Here is a 15,208-nt window from a genome sequence, read left to right on the forward strand (position 1 = left end):
GGACCTCGGGTGTTTAAGATACTTTCTTGGCCTTGAGGTTGCTAGAACTAATCAAGGAATTCATATATGCCAAAGAAAATATCCTTTGGACGTCCTTGCTGACTCAGGCACTCTCGGTTCTAAACCTTTCAAACTTCCTATGGATCAAAATTTGTGGTTAAGCAAAGAGGCAGGAACACCCCTGACTGATATGAGTACATATAGGAGACTCATTGGGCGCCTACTATACCTGACCATTACTAGGCCTGATATCAGCTATCCTGTCCAAAGTTTGAGCCAATTCATGGACAAACCCACTACAACGCACTTAACAGCAGCTCACCAAGTGCTGAGGTACATAAGGCAGCTCCGGGTCAAGGCATTTTTCTATCAGCCTCATCTCCCTTGCAACTCAGCGCATATTGTGACTCTGATTGGGGTTCTTGCCCTGATACTCGTCGGTCCATTACCGGTTACTGTGTATTATTGGGCAGCTCTCTCATTTCTTGGAAATCCAAGAAACAATCAATGGTTTCTCGTTCTTTAGCTGAAGCTGAGTATCGGCTTATGGCTACAACTTGTTCTGAACTTACTTGGCTACGTTATTTACTTGCCGATCTCCTCATTCCTCACCCTCAAGCTGCAATCCTCCACTGTGACAACTTAGCAGCACTTCATATTGCAGCTAAACCTGTGTTTCATGAAAGAACTAAACACATTAAGTTGGACTGCCATTTAATCCGAGACAAAATCCAGGAGGGCAGTTACAAACTGCCCATGTTCCCTCTCAATTGCAGCTTGCTGACATGTTCATCAAGTCCCTGCCATCATACCTTCTTCATTCTCACCTTTCCAAGATGGGAATAGTAAATCTCTATTCTCCATCTTGCGGGAGGGATATTATAAGATACAGCAGCAACAACTACATAATTTCTCTTTCTTATTTCCATTATTCTTCTCTGCTGTAATTATTCTCTCTGTTGTAATTATTCTCTATGTTATTCTTCTCTGCATATTCTTTCGTTGCTGAGTATACAGATTTGACTAATTTGTTAGGCATAAGCTTATATATATGTATAGCATCTCTCCTTGTAATTCATTACATATTTTTCTCGTTCAGTGAAATTATACAGAAATTCCCTCGTTAGCTCCCATGTTTCTTCTCTTCTTCACCACTCAGCTGATTACAATATTTTCTTCTTTGGCTATTTGCTTAGCTGAATTATCAAAATTGGACAAACAAACCCCAACCCCAACACCCCCCCCCCCCCCCCCCCCGCCACGCGGGAACACCAACACCACCAAAAATAAATAAATAAATAAATAAAAATCACCTAATTGAGAGTTAGCTTGAATCAAATTTATAGTATGCCTTGTTAACAAATTTTTTTTTTTATTAAAATTTTTTATTATTCTAGGAATTTAACCTAACCTCTTGCCAGCCATATGGCTAGCCATGCACATGTTTACGATGCCAGACATATGCGTGAAGTTACATACTTTTTAGCATATATTTTGATATTTTAGCACTACAAAATATATTTGACTTGTAAAGCAAGAATGAATACAAATTTTGCTTTTAAAGGAAACATATTTTAAAGTCAAAACAAACAATACCTAAGAAATCTGCGCAGCCCTGTACCTGCGTTGTCCTTGCTTTTCAATTATATGCCAGGATGTGAAGCCAAAATTTGCCTCTGGAATAAATGCTTCTAATAATAATGATAATAATAAAAACAAAACACAGAATGGGTGTACAGTGATCAGGAACCAATTCAAAAAGAAAAGGGGAAAAAAAGGCCAAACTTTAAATGCACAATAGGCCTCATTTGAAGTACACCAACAGCTCCCACTTACAATTCGCATCTTCTATTTACTTACTGAAATCCCACTGGATCACTGTTCCAAATGTCAAAATTATCAGCTCTCGGGGTGTCTCTTGTTGAAGCATCATCAGTCTCAGCTCCATGAGATTTTTTCAGTTTCGCGACAAGAACCCACATGTTGGCAAGTTCATTTTCAAGATAAGCTTCTCTCTGTTTGGATTCCTCTACCTTCCGATGAAGCTCAGCCTCCCTTTGATTATTTTCCAATAGAGCAGCTTCATATGAAAGTTCTCTCTCACGACTCAAGGCTAGCTCTCTCTTTATATCTGAGGGGGGCGGACCTTGCTCGTGCCGTTTTATGAAACCATCTCTCCGACCATTCCTTCCTGAACTGCTGCTTCTGCGTTGGGTGGGGGAGTTCTTTAGTGCCACCACCTCGGCAGATAATCTCTCATTGTGATTCATCAGTTTTGCAACTTCCTCCGATAATGCCTTCAGCTCAACCGCAGCAGCAGAGGCTAACCCTTTGGCATATGAACTCTCCTCAGCCAGTTTATGATTCCGGGACTCTAGCTGTTCCTTTGACTCTGTCAGCTCAGCCACTTTCTGCTTCAGTTCTTCAATCTCGGTTGCCTAATCAATTAACAAACAAAAGTTTGGTTCAATGGAAAGCTTTAATGGGAAATATTGATAAAATGCTGCAAGTCATCATACCATAATGTTTTGCACTTACTGCAGCTTATGCTATATCAAGACTAACAAAATATGGATGAGAAAAAATATATAGACATTATCATTTTGGAACCACTGATCCAAATGAAAGCCAACACTGCCTCAGAAAGCCTAACTCAATTAGCTAGCTCATTTCTAGTTCATTCTGACAGGTTACACTATTTATAATTTCTTTCAACATTTTTATGTTCCATAATCGTAGTGTGAATTACATAAACAGGTCATCCCCCAAAGACCTTAAATATGTGGAGTCATTCAGTCAGGGTCTTTCATTGCACTAGGTGCACTTAAGCGTCAGGAGCTCTGAGTCATGCTGCAACGTGCAGAGTGCAGGCACATGCTGCAAGTACACTCCAATAAAATGTACGATTATTTATATTGACAAAGATCCAACATTGAAGCAAGGGAGAAGAGATTCACTAGACACTTTACTGCAGCTTCTAGACACACCCCAGTGGGCATTTGGAGAGAGAGTGCTGGAACTGGGGATTTTTCAGCTGACCTCGCATGCAATGTACCATATTGGATGTCGGGTATTCCAGGCAGTCACAAACTTAACCATTTGGAAATTTTTATCATACCACATTAACTACATGTTACACAGTTATAGTGCACCTTCAAGAAATTAATAGAGGCCAGACAGTGTATAACCTGTGCTTGCACAAGAAACCCTTCATTTGAATTGCTCAACACCGTATTTTCTTTGTAAAAGCTAAGTTCTCCTTCCCTTGGGCCAAAATTTCTCGACTCTAGTGCATCAGATAGCTGCTGCTTCAAGGATGCAACTGATTCCTGCAATTCTTCACATTCACATATCTGAAGGAATGGGATGGCATGTTAGCACAAGCTCTCCATGGCGCAACTCATGAAATAAATAAATATTTACAGAAATCGTTTCTAAAGGGCACCTTTTGATTGAGCTGCTCTTGGATTATTCGATTATCAGCAACTTTAACCTAAATGATATTAACAATATAAAAACTCATCAGATAAAAATAGATATAATGGAGGATAACACTTCATTCTTTTGATTCCTCATTTTTACAAAGTTTCAAACGTTCAATACATAAAACATCAAAATTAACAAAGCAGAACCTCTAGAAAAATTTTGAGATGATTTCACCCTTGGGTCAGGAACGAATCAATTTGCACAAGGCATTTCAATATCCATGGAAATGAATAATTCCAGTGTTTTACAAGGCAGTTGAAAAATGAGTGCATTTGGATTTTGAAATTTCTCCATTCCACAATTAGTTCATCTACAATTACCATGTTCTCAAGATTTCTAGATAATGATATCATCTACACTTGATCCAGGTCTCTTAATTTACTGTACCCAGTTTATTTACAATGACTTCTTAGTCCAGCAACAGATTTATTCCAAAGTATTGATCTGTACAGTTGAGTACTCTTGGAAGGGAAAATTTTATTTCCTTTTGACTTGACATCAAGTCACTTTATCTGATAGTAAAGATCAGCAAAAGCACATTCTTGGGTCAAAAAGTATAAACGATTGCATCACCTCAAGTTCAAAAGACTTCTCATTCAATTGCCCCACCAATTCAGCAATAGACTGCAGCATGAAACAAAAAGATCAACTGTTGACAAGTAATAAGAGGGAAGTGCCACAAAAAAAATATATATATATATATATATATAAAAATAAATAAAGAGCAGCTTATGCCACTGCTAAGGAGCAGAACTCACTTGTGATATTTCCAACTTATCCATTTTGTTGTGGGAAGTAATGATGGAATCAGCAATTTGCTTTTCAAGTAAAGCAATTTGTTCGTTCTTACCCTTAATTTCATCACTCAACTTTCTCATCTCCACCTTAAAAATGCAAAGGGCATAAGAATGAATTTCACTAGCATATCAACAGAAGTTAAACAGAGAAAAAGAACCAAAATATTACATGGATTTGTTCCTTCTTGGGGTTCTTTGTAGCCTCTTCAGATAGCCGCTTTAAAGCACTTGTATGGAGTGCCACCTCTCCGGACAAAATCTTTTTCTGCTCCCTCAAAAGATCAATCTGATCAATTGTTTTTATGCTAGTCTGGCATCAAATAAGATGTAGAGATTAAACTCATGGATTATGCATCTCATAGTGCAAGTGTGAGAGTTCAATGCTTTAATGCTGTATGATGAGGAAATAAAATAAAAATACGAAGGTTTCAAATGAAGGCTCACTGGAGATAAATGGCAGAATAAATTAAATGTTACATAAACGTAAATGTGATTAGGGGTCAATATTTATTATTTAAGGTGCAAAAAACAATAATTTTCAAGACTTGCAACTCCCTTAGGCCAAAGTAAGGCAACTCCTAACTAGATTTTCTTCTTAACCTCCTTGTATACATTCCTGTATTATTTTTGTTGGCTTTTCCTTTGCTTTTAATAAAATTCATATTATTTAAACAGAGAAACACACAGAGTGAGAACCACAGAGGAATTTTTGCCAGCATGCCTACACAAAATAACACTAATTAATGAATATCTTAAATCTCAAAAATTAATAAAGGCTGATCTATGATCAATAATTAGCAATGTAGTATTTTGTAAATCAGATGGAATATGAAGATTAGAAAATACAGAATTTGAGATATCCCAGGCACTCTGAATGATGACATAGTTTTGTAAAGAAAAAACCCGAGTTTCAATACTGTCGTTGCATAGAAAAGAATCAGTGGCCAGTATTCTGCTCATTTGGCAATTGGAATTCACTCTCAAAAAAGTGAAAAACGAAAAAGTCTCATCTGTGTGTGTGCCCAAGTGCACGCATTACATGTGTGCATGCATGGGAGAGCAAGTGTTTCTTTTTCAGGTTGGTGATCAGCGGCCCAGCCTTCTACTAACATGATGTTGAAATAAAATAAAATAAAATCTGAAGATCACTATTTAATGTCTGAGACAAAACACAAATAGTTGACACCCTTGCTCGGGAACAAAACATATTTACATGATAACATTTTGAAAAAAAAAAACGGTAAAAACATACCATAGGAGTCTCTTGTCCCAAGATATTATCATCAGGAACCTCTCTTTCCTGTTGAGATTCAGATAAACGATCTGCAGATGGTGAGCTTTCTGCAAGCAAGGAATTGGAAAATCTGGATTCTGTATGAAAATATATGCTTTCTGCTTGAGGTGTTGAAGGTGTACTAGCAGATTTTATTGCACTTGACTTGTCACCAATGCTTGGCAAAGCACCCACACCACTATCTCGTTTCTGTTAAAAATGGTAATTTGAAAGTTTCAATGGGGGAAAAGAAATATAAAAGAATAAAATTCAAAAACACTTAAGCGGGCATTCGGTTCAAAACATCTTTCAACATTTCTAGGAATGTGATACCCATGGCATCATATTCACACGTTGGTATGGACACCGAAATCTGATCTGGCGCAAATCTTAATATTCCTAGGAGTGCCAAAAAACAAAGGCATCACATTTCCCCCATCCCCCATTTAAGTTTCATGGGAATCCTACTTCTAGGACCAAATTGCCCTCATTATTTGACATCAATGCCCCCATAATATAGTATTATTCCACGGGAATATTTTTATGCCATGGACCAAACGCCCCCTAAAAGCATTAAAAGGTGAGAAGAAATGTTTCCCTACTAAATTGATCACAAGCCAATCAATCATATATAAGTGAAAATGTGAAAAGGTTAAGAAACAATCATGAATGATTACAATGCAGAGGATAAAATCATGGTCCAAGAATAGAACAAGACGAGATCATTGACACATGCTATAACAACAAACAACAACAATAAACTAAGTCTTAAATCCCACTAGATGGGGTCGGCTACATGAATCCTTTTCCGCCAATTTATGCGATCATGGACACCTTCCACAAATTTAGGGATATTAAATCCTTACTATCTCATTCCAAGTTATTTTAGGTCTACCTTTATCTCTTCTATTGTTCCCCACAATAAGTAATTCACTCTTCCTAACTGGTGCACAATGTGGCCTACATTACATGTGCCCAAACTGTCTGAGTTGTCCCTCCCTTACGCCTAACTTACCACGAATATGTTCAATTCTTAATTTATCTTTTAACATCATATCACTCATCCATCTAAGCATTCTCATCTCGGTAACTTTTACTTTTTGGATATGCTGTTTCTTAGTCGACAAACATTCTGATTCACATGGCATAGTTGGTCTTACAACTATCGTATAAAACTTTCTTTTAATTTTAAGGGTATTCTATAGTCACAAAACACACTCGAACCCCTTCTCTATTTTACCAAACCTGCTTTAATTCTATGTATTATCTCTTCTTTAATCTCTCCTTCAACTTGCATAATAGATCCAAAGTGTCCAAATCTACTAGTGCTATTGATATCTTCATCATCAAGTTTGACTTTGTCTCTAATATTCTTCCTACTATTACTAAAATTACATTTCATATATTTTGTCTTATTTCTACTTATCCTAAAACCTATAAATTCTAAAGTTTCTCTCCATAATTCTAACTTAGATTCTACTCCACCCCTAATTTCATCAATCAAGACAATATCATCTCCAAACAACATTTACCATGGAATCTCATTTTGGATACTCCTAGTCAATTGATCCATCACTAAAGCAAAAAAGATAAGGGCTCAAAGCAGATCCTTGACATACGAACTATTATGTTTGGAAAATCTCTAGTCTCTCCATCTATAGCCCTAACACTAGTCATTACTCCATCATACATATCCTTAATGACATTAATATACTTATTATATACACTTTTTTTTTTTTTTTTCTGAAACCCACTGTGGAATTTTCATAGGTACCTTATCATACTCTTTCTCTAAGTCAATAAAACCATATGCAAGTCTCTCTTCTTTTCCCTAAAATTTTCTATTTATCTTCTAAAAAAATATATAGCTTCTGTATTAGATCTCCCAGGCGTAAAACCAAATTGAATTTTTGAAACCTTCGTTTCTGCCCTTAATCTTTGCTTAACTACCCTTTCTTATAGTTCTTTGTATAACTCATAAGTTTAATTCCATGATAGTTATTACAATTTTGAATATATCCTTTATTTTTGTATATAGGTATTAAAGTACTTTTCCTCCATTTGTCTGATATTTTCTCATTTTTCATAATTGTATTAATTAAATCAATTAACCATATAATTCCGTTATCACCTAAGCATCTCCAAACTTCAATTGGGATGTTATACGGTCTTATAAATTTTTCATTTTTCATTTTTTTTAGTGCAAACTTAACTTTATTAACTCTAATCTTGCAAATAAATCTCAATTTTTTAGTATTTTCCTCATTTGTCAATTCTAAGTTAAGTCTTCTACTTGGTTTTCATTAAATAGCTTACTGAAGTAACTTCGCCATCTTTCTTTTATGTCTTCTTCCTTAACTAAGACAATATCATCCTCACTTTTTCTACATTTTACATTACTCAAGTCCTTACCCTTTTTTTCTCTAACTCTAGCAAGTTTAAATAAGTCTTTTCTCCCTTCTTTTGTATCTAATCTAGCATAGAAATTATTAAATAATCTATATTTAGCTTTACTAACGGCCTTTTTGCATCTTTTCACTTCTATTTATACTTTCAAAGTTTTCCATGTTTCTACATTTTTGCCATGTTTTATACCAAATTCTTTTTGTCTTTACAACTTTTTGGACATCTTGATCCCATCACCAACTTTCTTTCCTATTTGAGAATCTTCCTCTTGATTCATCTAAAATATCTTTTGCTTTCTTTTTAATAGAGTTACCTATCCTACTCCGAGTGTTTGTGTCTACACTATCCTCTATAGTCCAATCGCCATCTTTGATCATTTTATCTTTAAATTTTATTATATTTTTTTCCTTTAAGTTCCACCATCTAGTTCTTTTACATTGGTTTATTTTATAATTTCTCTTCCATTTTTTAATATGTATATCTAACACTAAAACTCCATGTTGTATGGTTAAGCTTTCATATGACATAACTTTACAATCCTTACACAATAAACGATCTACCCTTTTAGTAAAGAAAAATCTATTTGACTTTTATTTTGCTCACTTTAGAAGGTTATTAAGTGTTCTTCTCTCTTCTTAAAGCAAGTATTCATTAATAAAATTACATGACATGGCAAAGTCTAAGATAATCTCCCTAGGCTCATTTTTGCCTCCAAATTCATATCCTCCATGTATCCTCTCATAACTTTTATTATCCCTTCCAACATGTTCATTTAGATCTGCTCCTATGAATATTTTTCACATTCCCTAATATGTCTTATATAATACTATCCATATCTTCCCAAAATTGTCTCTTAAGGTTTTCTGCTAAGCCTACTCAAGGAACATAAGCACTAATCACATTTATTATCTCTTGGAGTAAAACCATTTTGATTTTTATGATTCTATCCCCTACTCTTTTGACATTTACAACACTATCTTTCAAGTTTTTTTCTACAATAATCCCTATCTCATTCTTGTGTTCTTTTCCAGCATATTAGAATTTAAATCATGATCTTTCAATTTCTCTAGCTTTCTCCTCCACTCACTTAGTTCCTTGAAGCCAGATTAGATTAATTTTTCTCCTAATCATTGTGTCCACAATTTCCATGCGTTTACTCAAAAGTGTCCCTATATTCTAAGTTGCTAATATAATCCTAGTCTCCTGAACTAACTTCTTTACCCACCCACAGCCAAAATGATATAGGAATCCAGGCATACACTATACCTGTACCCGGGCTCCAACACGGTGTGCCACTTTGGGGTGACGACCTAACCCACCCTTGCCCATTTTTGCTACACCCATGTGGTATAAGTGCAACACATTGCAAATAGGGGATGCTCCAACCAATATTGGTAAAGATTCATATTATAATGATCTGACAAGTTTTACGCTAGTTGTCAGCTAACTCAACCCTCCTCTTTACCTGGGTTTGGGACCATGTGTGTAAAAAGATTAGTACATTAAGTGCATCATAGGTGGAATTAACATCGACACATGCTATATTAAATTAAAATTGACCAAATCATTAACTCCTACTTTGATAGGGTCTCCCAAGGAGCAATTATCAAAGACAACCACAATATATTCAATGAGAGAAGGTTGCCACACAATATTGACTCGTTATTTTTAATATACCCTAAATTTTATGTTCACAATCTTTTAAATATAATTCCTAGAAAACTGTTATTATTCAGGACCTTGATTAAAAGTCCAACATCTCTACTATTTGAGTTAGTGAAAAAATGGTAAGCTGAAACTGAATTTTGGACAAACTCATACACATCTGAAAAATTAACACAAATGACAACAATACTTATTCAATGTACCCGTAGCTTTAACCAGTTCAGCAGTCCATGCTTCCGGGCTTTTTTCTCCTCCTTAAATGTGTCATCTGCAGGCTCCGCATTCCCTTCAAGAGAAACATACAAGTCAACGTTTTCATCATCCAAGATCAGGTCCCGCCTTTTGAATGGGAGGTATGCAAGCTGTACATTTAACATAAGCAACTGCAATCAGTTTATCAAACAATTTTTATTTTAAAACATAAAATAAAAAAGTGAACTGCAGATTAGTCATCAAACAGAAAAGTATCTTGTAAGATGTAATTAAGGAAAATATAGTTCCAACATAATAACATTAATAAAAAACTGAAAAATAATTGGACCTCTTCTTCTCCAAAGGAATGTCTTCTCCTTGGACCAGGGCGCTGGGGTAATCTTGATGATTGAGAAGTTTTTGTGGACACCAAAATTAATTTGGTCAGCCTCTGTATCCTGCTCAATAAAGCAGCTTTGGCCTCTTCTTCTTGTTCCAATCTCGATTGCAGCTTGACTTGACCATCTTCTAGCTTTACAAATCACATCACAAAAAGGAATGGATCAATTAAAAAGATAATCACCATGCAGAGAAATTAATTCATCCAGTGATGGACTCCTGTCCCTTGGTGTTCCGAGAGAGAACAACAGAGTTAACTGGGGATAAATGTAATTTTGGTATTTTTTATTGTTGCAAAGTATTGGATATGTTAAGCAATATTCTATAAACTTTTCGGCTTTTCTTCATTATATACTCAATTTAGAATTTAGATTAAAAAATATTATTTCAAAAACTTGCCTATCATTTCTATGAAAATAGCTGAAATGCTTCTTCTAAGTTCAACAAGGGAAGGGTGTTTAAGAAGACCAGATGGTCTGGACACCTGCACTGTAGATCAATTTGCTCACCAATGAGAGGCAGAGATTTGAATGGCATTTGAGGCAATAAGAGGTATAGGTAGACCTAGAAAATCTTTGATTGAAGTTGTATGAAAAGATTTATGACCCTCCAAGTCTTAGAGGATCATATGGTAGATTGAGCAAAGGCACAAATTTAAAAAAAAAAAAATCAATTCATCATAGTTTTATAAATCAGTATGAACGGCTGTATTGACCACTACCATGGTTTTATATTGCAGTAGCGGGTGGCGTAACGTAATGGTAACGGGTGTAATAGGAAGTGGGAGTAGCGGATGTTACATAACGGGAAGCGGGTGTAACGGCCGTGAATTTTTTTGAAACATGCACACCCTTGTGCATATTAGCGTTCTTGCATGTTTTAAGCTTTTAGCCCATCTTAGAAAGAGTTTTAGTGCATGCTGACAAATTTTCTGAAAACGCCTAAACTGGAATTTAAGCCCTGTTAGTGCATTTGTTTGAAACTATTTTTCCCCATACTAAAGCTTAGAAACTCAATTTGAAGTTTTATTATTATTATTATTATTATTATTATTATTATTATAAGAAAAGAAATTGTATTAAGAAGGGTGAAGAGTCACAAACTAAGAGGACAATAAATCCTCAAGAAAAAAATGAAATAATAAAAGAATTAAGTTTTTTTATTTCAACTAATGGTTGTTTTTAAAATTTTCATCTTTAGGTTAAGTTACTTTATATCAGTATGCATTTCTCTCATAACCTGCTTTGGATTTATAAATATTTGTTTTTATCTGTTAGTTTTTAAAACATATTTTTCTCACACATAAATTGGAGATAGAAAGACATTCCATAGCTCTGCATATGAACATCTATGTTTTATGCCTTGTTTCTCACTTTAATTTCCGTTTGTAAAGTAGCAAAAAGCAGTACATACAGGTTTTTTTTCTCTTTCGCAAGAAGTCACTAAAGAAACAAAGATAACATTAAATATTTTTTCAATGTGTTAATGTTAGATTGATTGAACATTTGAACTTTACTAAAAATAGTTTTAAATCATTAGTATGTAGGATTTTGAGATCAAACATGTGAACCCATATGCTGCTTAAATATTAAAAAAAAAAAAAAAAACAACACTGAATGCTCACATGTGGTATTTGTTACCTGCTAACGTTTGCGACAGGTGCAACCACTACCATATTGCAGATTGTTACTGCTTTTTAAAACCATGGCATTCATATAGACATTGTTGTTACGATGCATTACAAATCTTATAATCATTGGCCATATTAACTTTATTTGGCATCTTATGTTCTAAATAAGAAATTCTAACAAATCTTTTATTCTTTCTTCTTGAGCTGATTGCAGACTTAGGTTTTTGGATGGTTTAGGGTGTTTTCTTGCGATTCTTTTTTCAATCATTTAACTAGTGATGCTAATGGTTCTCATTTTCCCTTACACTCCCTGATCTGGAAAGCCAAAACTTCATTTAGATTCAGTCATTCTTGACATGGTTAATAGTTAATACAGATGATTGGCGACTTTTGAAAGCTTTTCTGTCTCTAGATGTTTGCTTCCTTTGTTTTCATCATAGTAGAATGAACGACCATTTATTTTTGTGTTGCCCTTTTTCTTGAGGCATTTGGCGCAGGCTTTTTATGTGTCTAAGGAGTTTTGAGTGTCCCTCTGTTAAGATTTGATTAAAATGAAAGACCTAACTTGAAGATAGGCCTCTCCCTCTATTTATAATACAAATTAAATATATTCTAATAACAATAATACCCTTACTAACACTCATTAATTAACATTAACATACTAACATACTAAATAATAATAATAATAATAATACTAAAAGAAATAAATAACTTCAAACACTCCACCTCAAGTAGGAGCATAAATGTCATATGCTCCTAACTTGTTACAAATAAATTTAACGCGAGCACATCCCAACGCTTTGGTAGACAAATTAACACACTGCATATTTGACTTCACATAAGCGATAGTAATGAGCTTTTGTACAAGTTTCTCCCAAACAAAGCAGCAATCGACTTCAATGTGCTTCATCCGCTCATGAAAGACCGAGTTGGAGGCAATATGAAGAGCAGCTTGATTGTCACACATCAACTTCATAGGATGAGAATGAGAAATACCTAATTCTTCCAACACGTTCTTCAACCAGACAAGTTCAAAAGCCACATGAGTCATATCTCTATATTTAGATTCAGCACTTGACCTTACCACCACAGTTTGTTTCTTACTCTTCCAAGAAACCAAATTACCACCAACCAAGATACAGCACACGGTTGTGAATCTCCAGTCAGAAGGCGACCCAACCCAATCTACATATGTATATCCATGGATATAAGTGTGACCCTGATCATGATATAAAACCTCCTCGAGTGTACCTTCAAGATATCTCAAGATACGAATTACTACATCCCAATGATTTGTCCTTGGAGAATCTAGGAAATCGATTCACAAAACATGCTGCAAAAGATATATTCAGCACAGCGACTGTGAGATAATTCAACTTTCCAACAAGTCTCCAGTATTGTCCAAGATTAGGTAGCAAATCACCCATATTCAGCACTAACTTGCTGTTTGGATCCATGGGTGTATCAACCGGTTTAGATCCCAACAATTCAGTTTCATCCAATAGATCAAAAACACACTTCCTTTGTGACAAAACAGTTCTCATACGAGATCTAGATACTTCTATACCCAAAAAGTATTTCAACGGTCCCAAATCTTTGGTCTAAAACTTATTTTGTTAAGAAAGTTTGAGATTGCGAATACCTTTATCATCATCACCTATAATAACAATATCATCCACATAAACAACAAGAAGGATCCTACTCGATAAAGTATGACAATAAAACACGGAATGATCCACAAAACACCTTCGAAGACAAAACTCAAGTACTACAGCACTAAAACAACCAAACCACAAAACCCAGGTGGTTGGTCCATATAAACCTCCTCAAGATCACCATGCAAGATGGCATTTTTCACATCTACATGATGTAGAAGCGAGTGACAAGTAGTAGCCAAGGAAATGAACAGACATATTGATGTAAGTTTGGAAACTAGAGAAAAAGTATCAGAATAATCCAAACCATACACCTAAGTATATCCCTTAGCAACAACACGGGCCTTTAGACGAGCCATAGAACAATTAGGGTTGACTTTCACAGTGTAAACCCAACGACATCCAACCACAAACTTGTCAGGAGGAAAAGATACCAAGTCCCAAGTATCATTGTCACGTAAAGCATTCATCTCTTCAACCATAGCATCCCTTCACCCCGAATGGACTAAGGCTTTCGAAACAAATTTAGGAAGGGTGATAGATGATAGAGCAGTAACAGAAAAATAATAGGAGGGTGATAAGGAGTCATAACAAACATAGTTGGAAATGGGATGTTGAGTACATGTGTGTTTACCTTTCCAAACAGCAATAGAAGGATCAACATCATGAGGAGTATGATTATCAAACGAAGAAATCAAAGGCATGGTAGTAGAAGACTCTCTTCCTTGGAGCTGCGGTCGTGGATACACATGCAAATCAGGATGATCAAGAAGATGAGAAGGACTTGAACTACATGGAGATTCGGATGGTTGGTTGGGCAAGGGCAATAAAGTAGAATCTGGAAGATTAAGCAAAGAAAGAGACTCACTGAGATCAGAGCACTCAGTGATTGGGTATAGTAAGGTGCAGACTCAAAGAAGGTAATATCGGCAGAAACAAAGAAGTGATGCAGCACAGGACTATAACAACGATATCCCTTTTAAGTGTATGAGTAGCCCTAGAAGACACATTTTATAGCACGAGGATCCAACATATCCACCCCAGGAGTTCGTTGGTGAACAAAGGACACACGCCCAAATATACGAGGAGGTAGAGAAAATAAAGGTGAATTAGTAAAGAGAATGGAGTAGGGAATTTTACCACTAAGAATAGAGGATGACATTCAATTGATCAGATAACAAGCAAGAAGTACAACATCACTTCAAAGCACTTTAGATACATGCATTTGATAAAGTAAGGTGCAAGTGTTTTCAAGATGTCTATTATTCCTCTCTGCAACTCCATTTTGTTGACGAGTGTGGGCATAGGATGATTGATGAACAATACCAAACTAAGTCATATAAGCAGTAAATTGTGCACTAAAATACTCTTTAGCATTATCACTTCGGAGTATTCATATTGACAAACCAAATTGAGTCTTTATTTCTAAACAAAAGGCTAAAATACATGAAACAACTCGGAACGATCTTTTATTAAATACAACCAAGTCATTCTTGAATAATTATCCACAAAGGTTACAAATTACCAAAAACCCAACTTGGACACAACCCTACTAGGACCCCAAACATCAAAATGAACTAGCATAAACACACTTGCAGCCCATTTATCGACTCAAGAAGCGAAAAGAACGCAATGGTGCTTTCCCAACTGACAAGACTCACAATCATGACTAGACACAGAACTGAAACTAGGAACAAGACATTTT

At 35.4% G+C, this 15,208-nt stretch overlaps 1 protein-coding gene across 1 annotated transcript in view; it reads right to left on the bottom strand.

Annotated features, from left to right (window-relative positions):
* Nucleotides 1-1,669: 1,669 nt before the first annotated feature.
* LOC131168153 (kinesin-like protein KIN-7K, chloroplastic) overlaps nucleotides 1,670-15,208 on the bottom strand; it is a 62,927-nt gene continuing 49,388 nt past the window's right edge. The window contains exons 15-23 of the mRNA XM_058127404.1: nucleotides 10,169-10,351; nucleotides 9,831-9,989; nucleotides 5,536-5,766; nucleotides 4,453-4,593; nucleotides 4,245-4,370; nucleotides 4,060-4,110; nucleotides 3,446-3,493; nucleotides 3,189-3,353; nucleotides 1,670-2,438 (exon numbers count right to left, since the gene is read on the bottom strand). Coding sequence (XP_057983387.1) covers nucleotides 1,857-2,438; nucleotides 3,189-3,353; nucleotides 3,446-3,493; nucleotides 4,060-4,110; nucleotides 4,245-4,370; nucleotides 4,453-4,593; nucleotides 5,536-5,766; nucleotides 9,831-9,989; nucleotides 10,169-10,351 — 1,686 coding nt within the window. The 3' untranslated portion in view covers nucleotides 1,670-1,856. The remainder of the gene's footprint in view (nucleotides 2,439-3,188; nucleotides 3,354-3,445; nucleotides 3,494-4,059; nucleotides 4,111-4,244; nucleotides 4,371-4,452; nucleotides 4,594-5,535; nucleotides 5,767-9,830; nucleotides 9,990-10,168; nucleotides 10,352-15,208) is intronic.

This window comes from Malania oleifera, chromosome 11, assembly GCF_029873635.1.
Source record: "Malania oleifera isolate guangnan ecotype guangnan chromosome 11, ASM2987363v1, whole genome shotgun sequence".
Lineage (NCBI taxonomy): Eukaryota > Viridiplantae > Streptophyta > Magnoliopsida > Santalales > Ximeniaceae > Malania > Malania oleifera.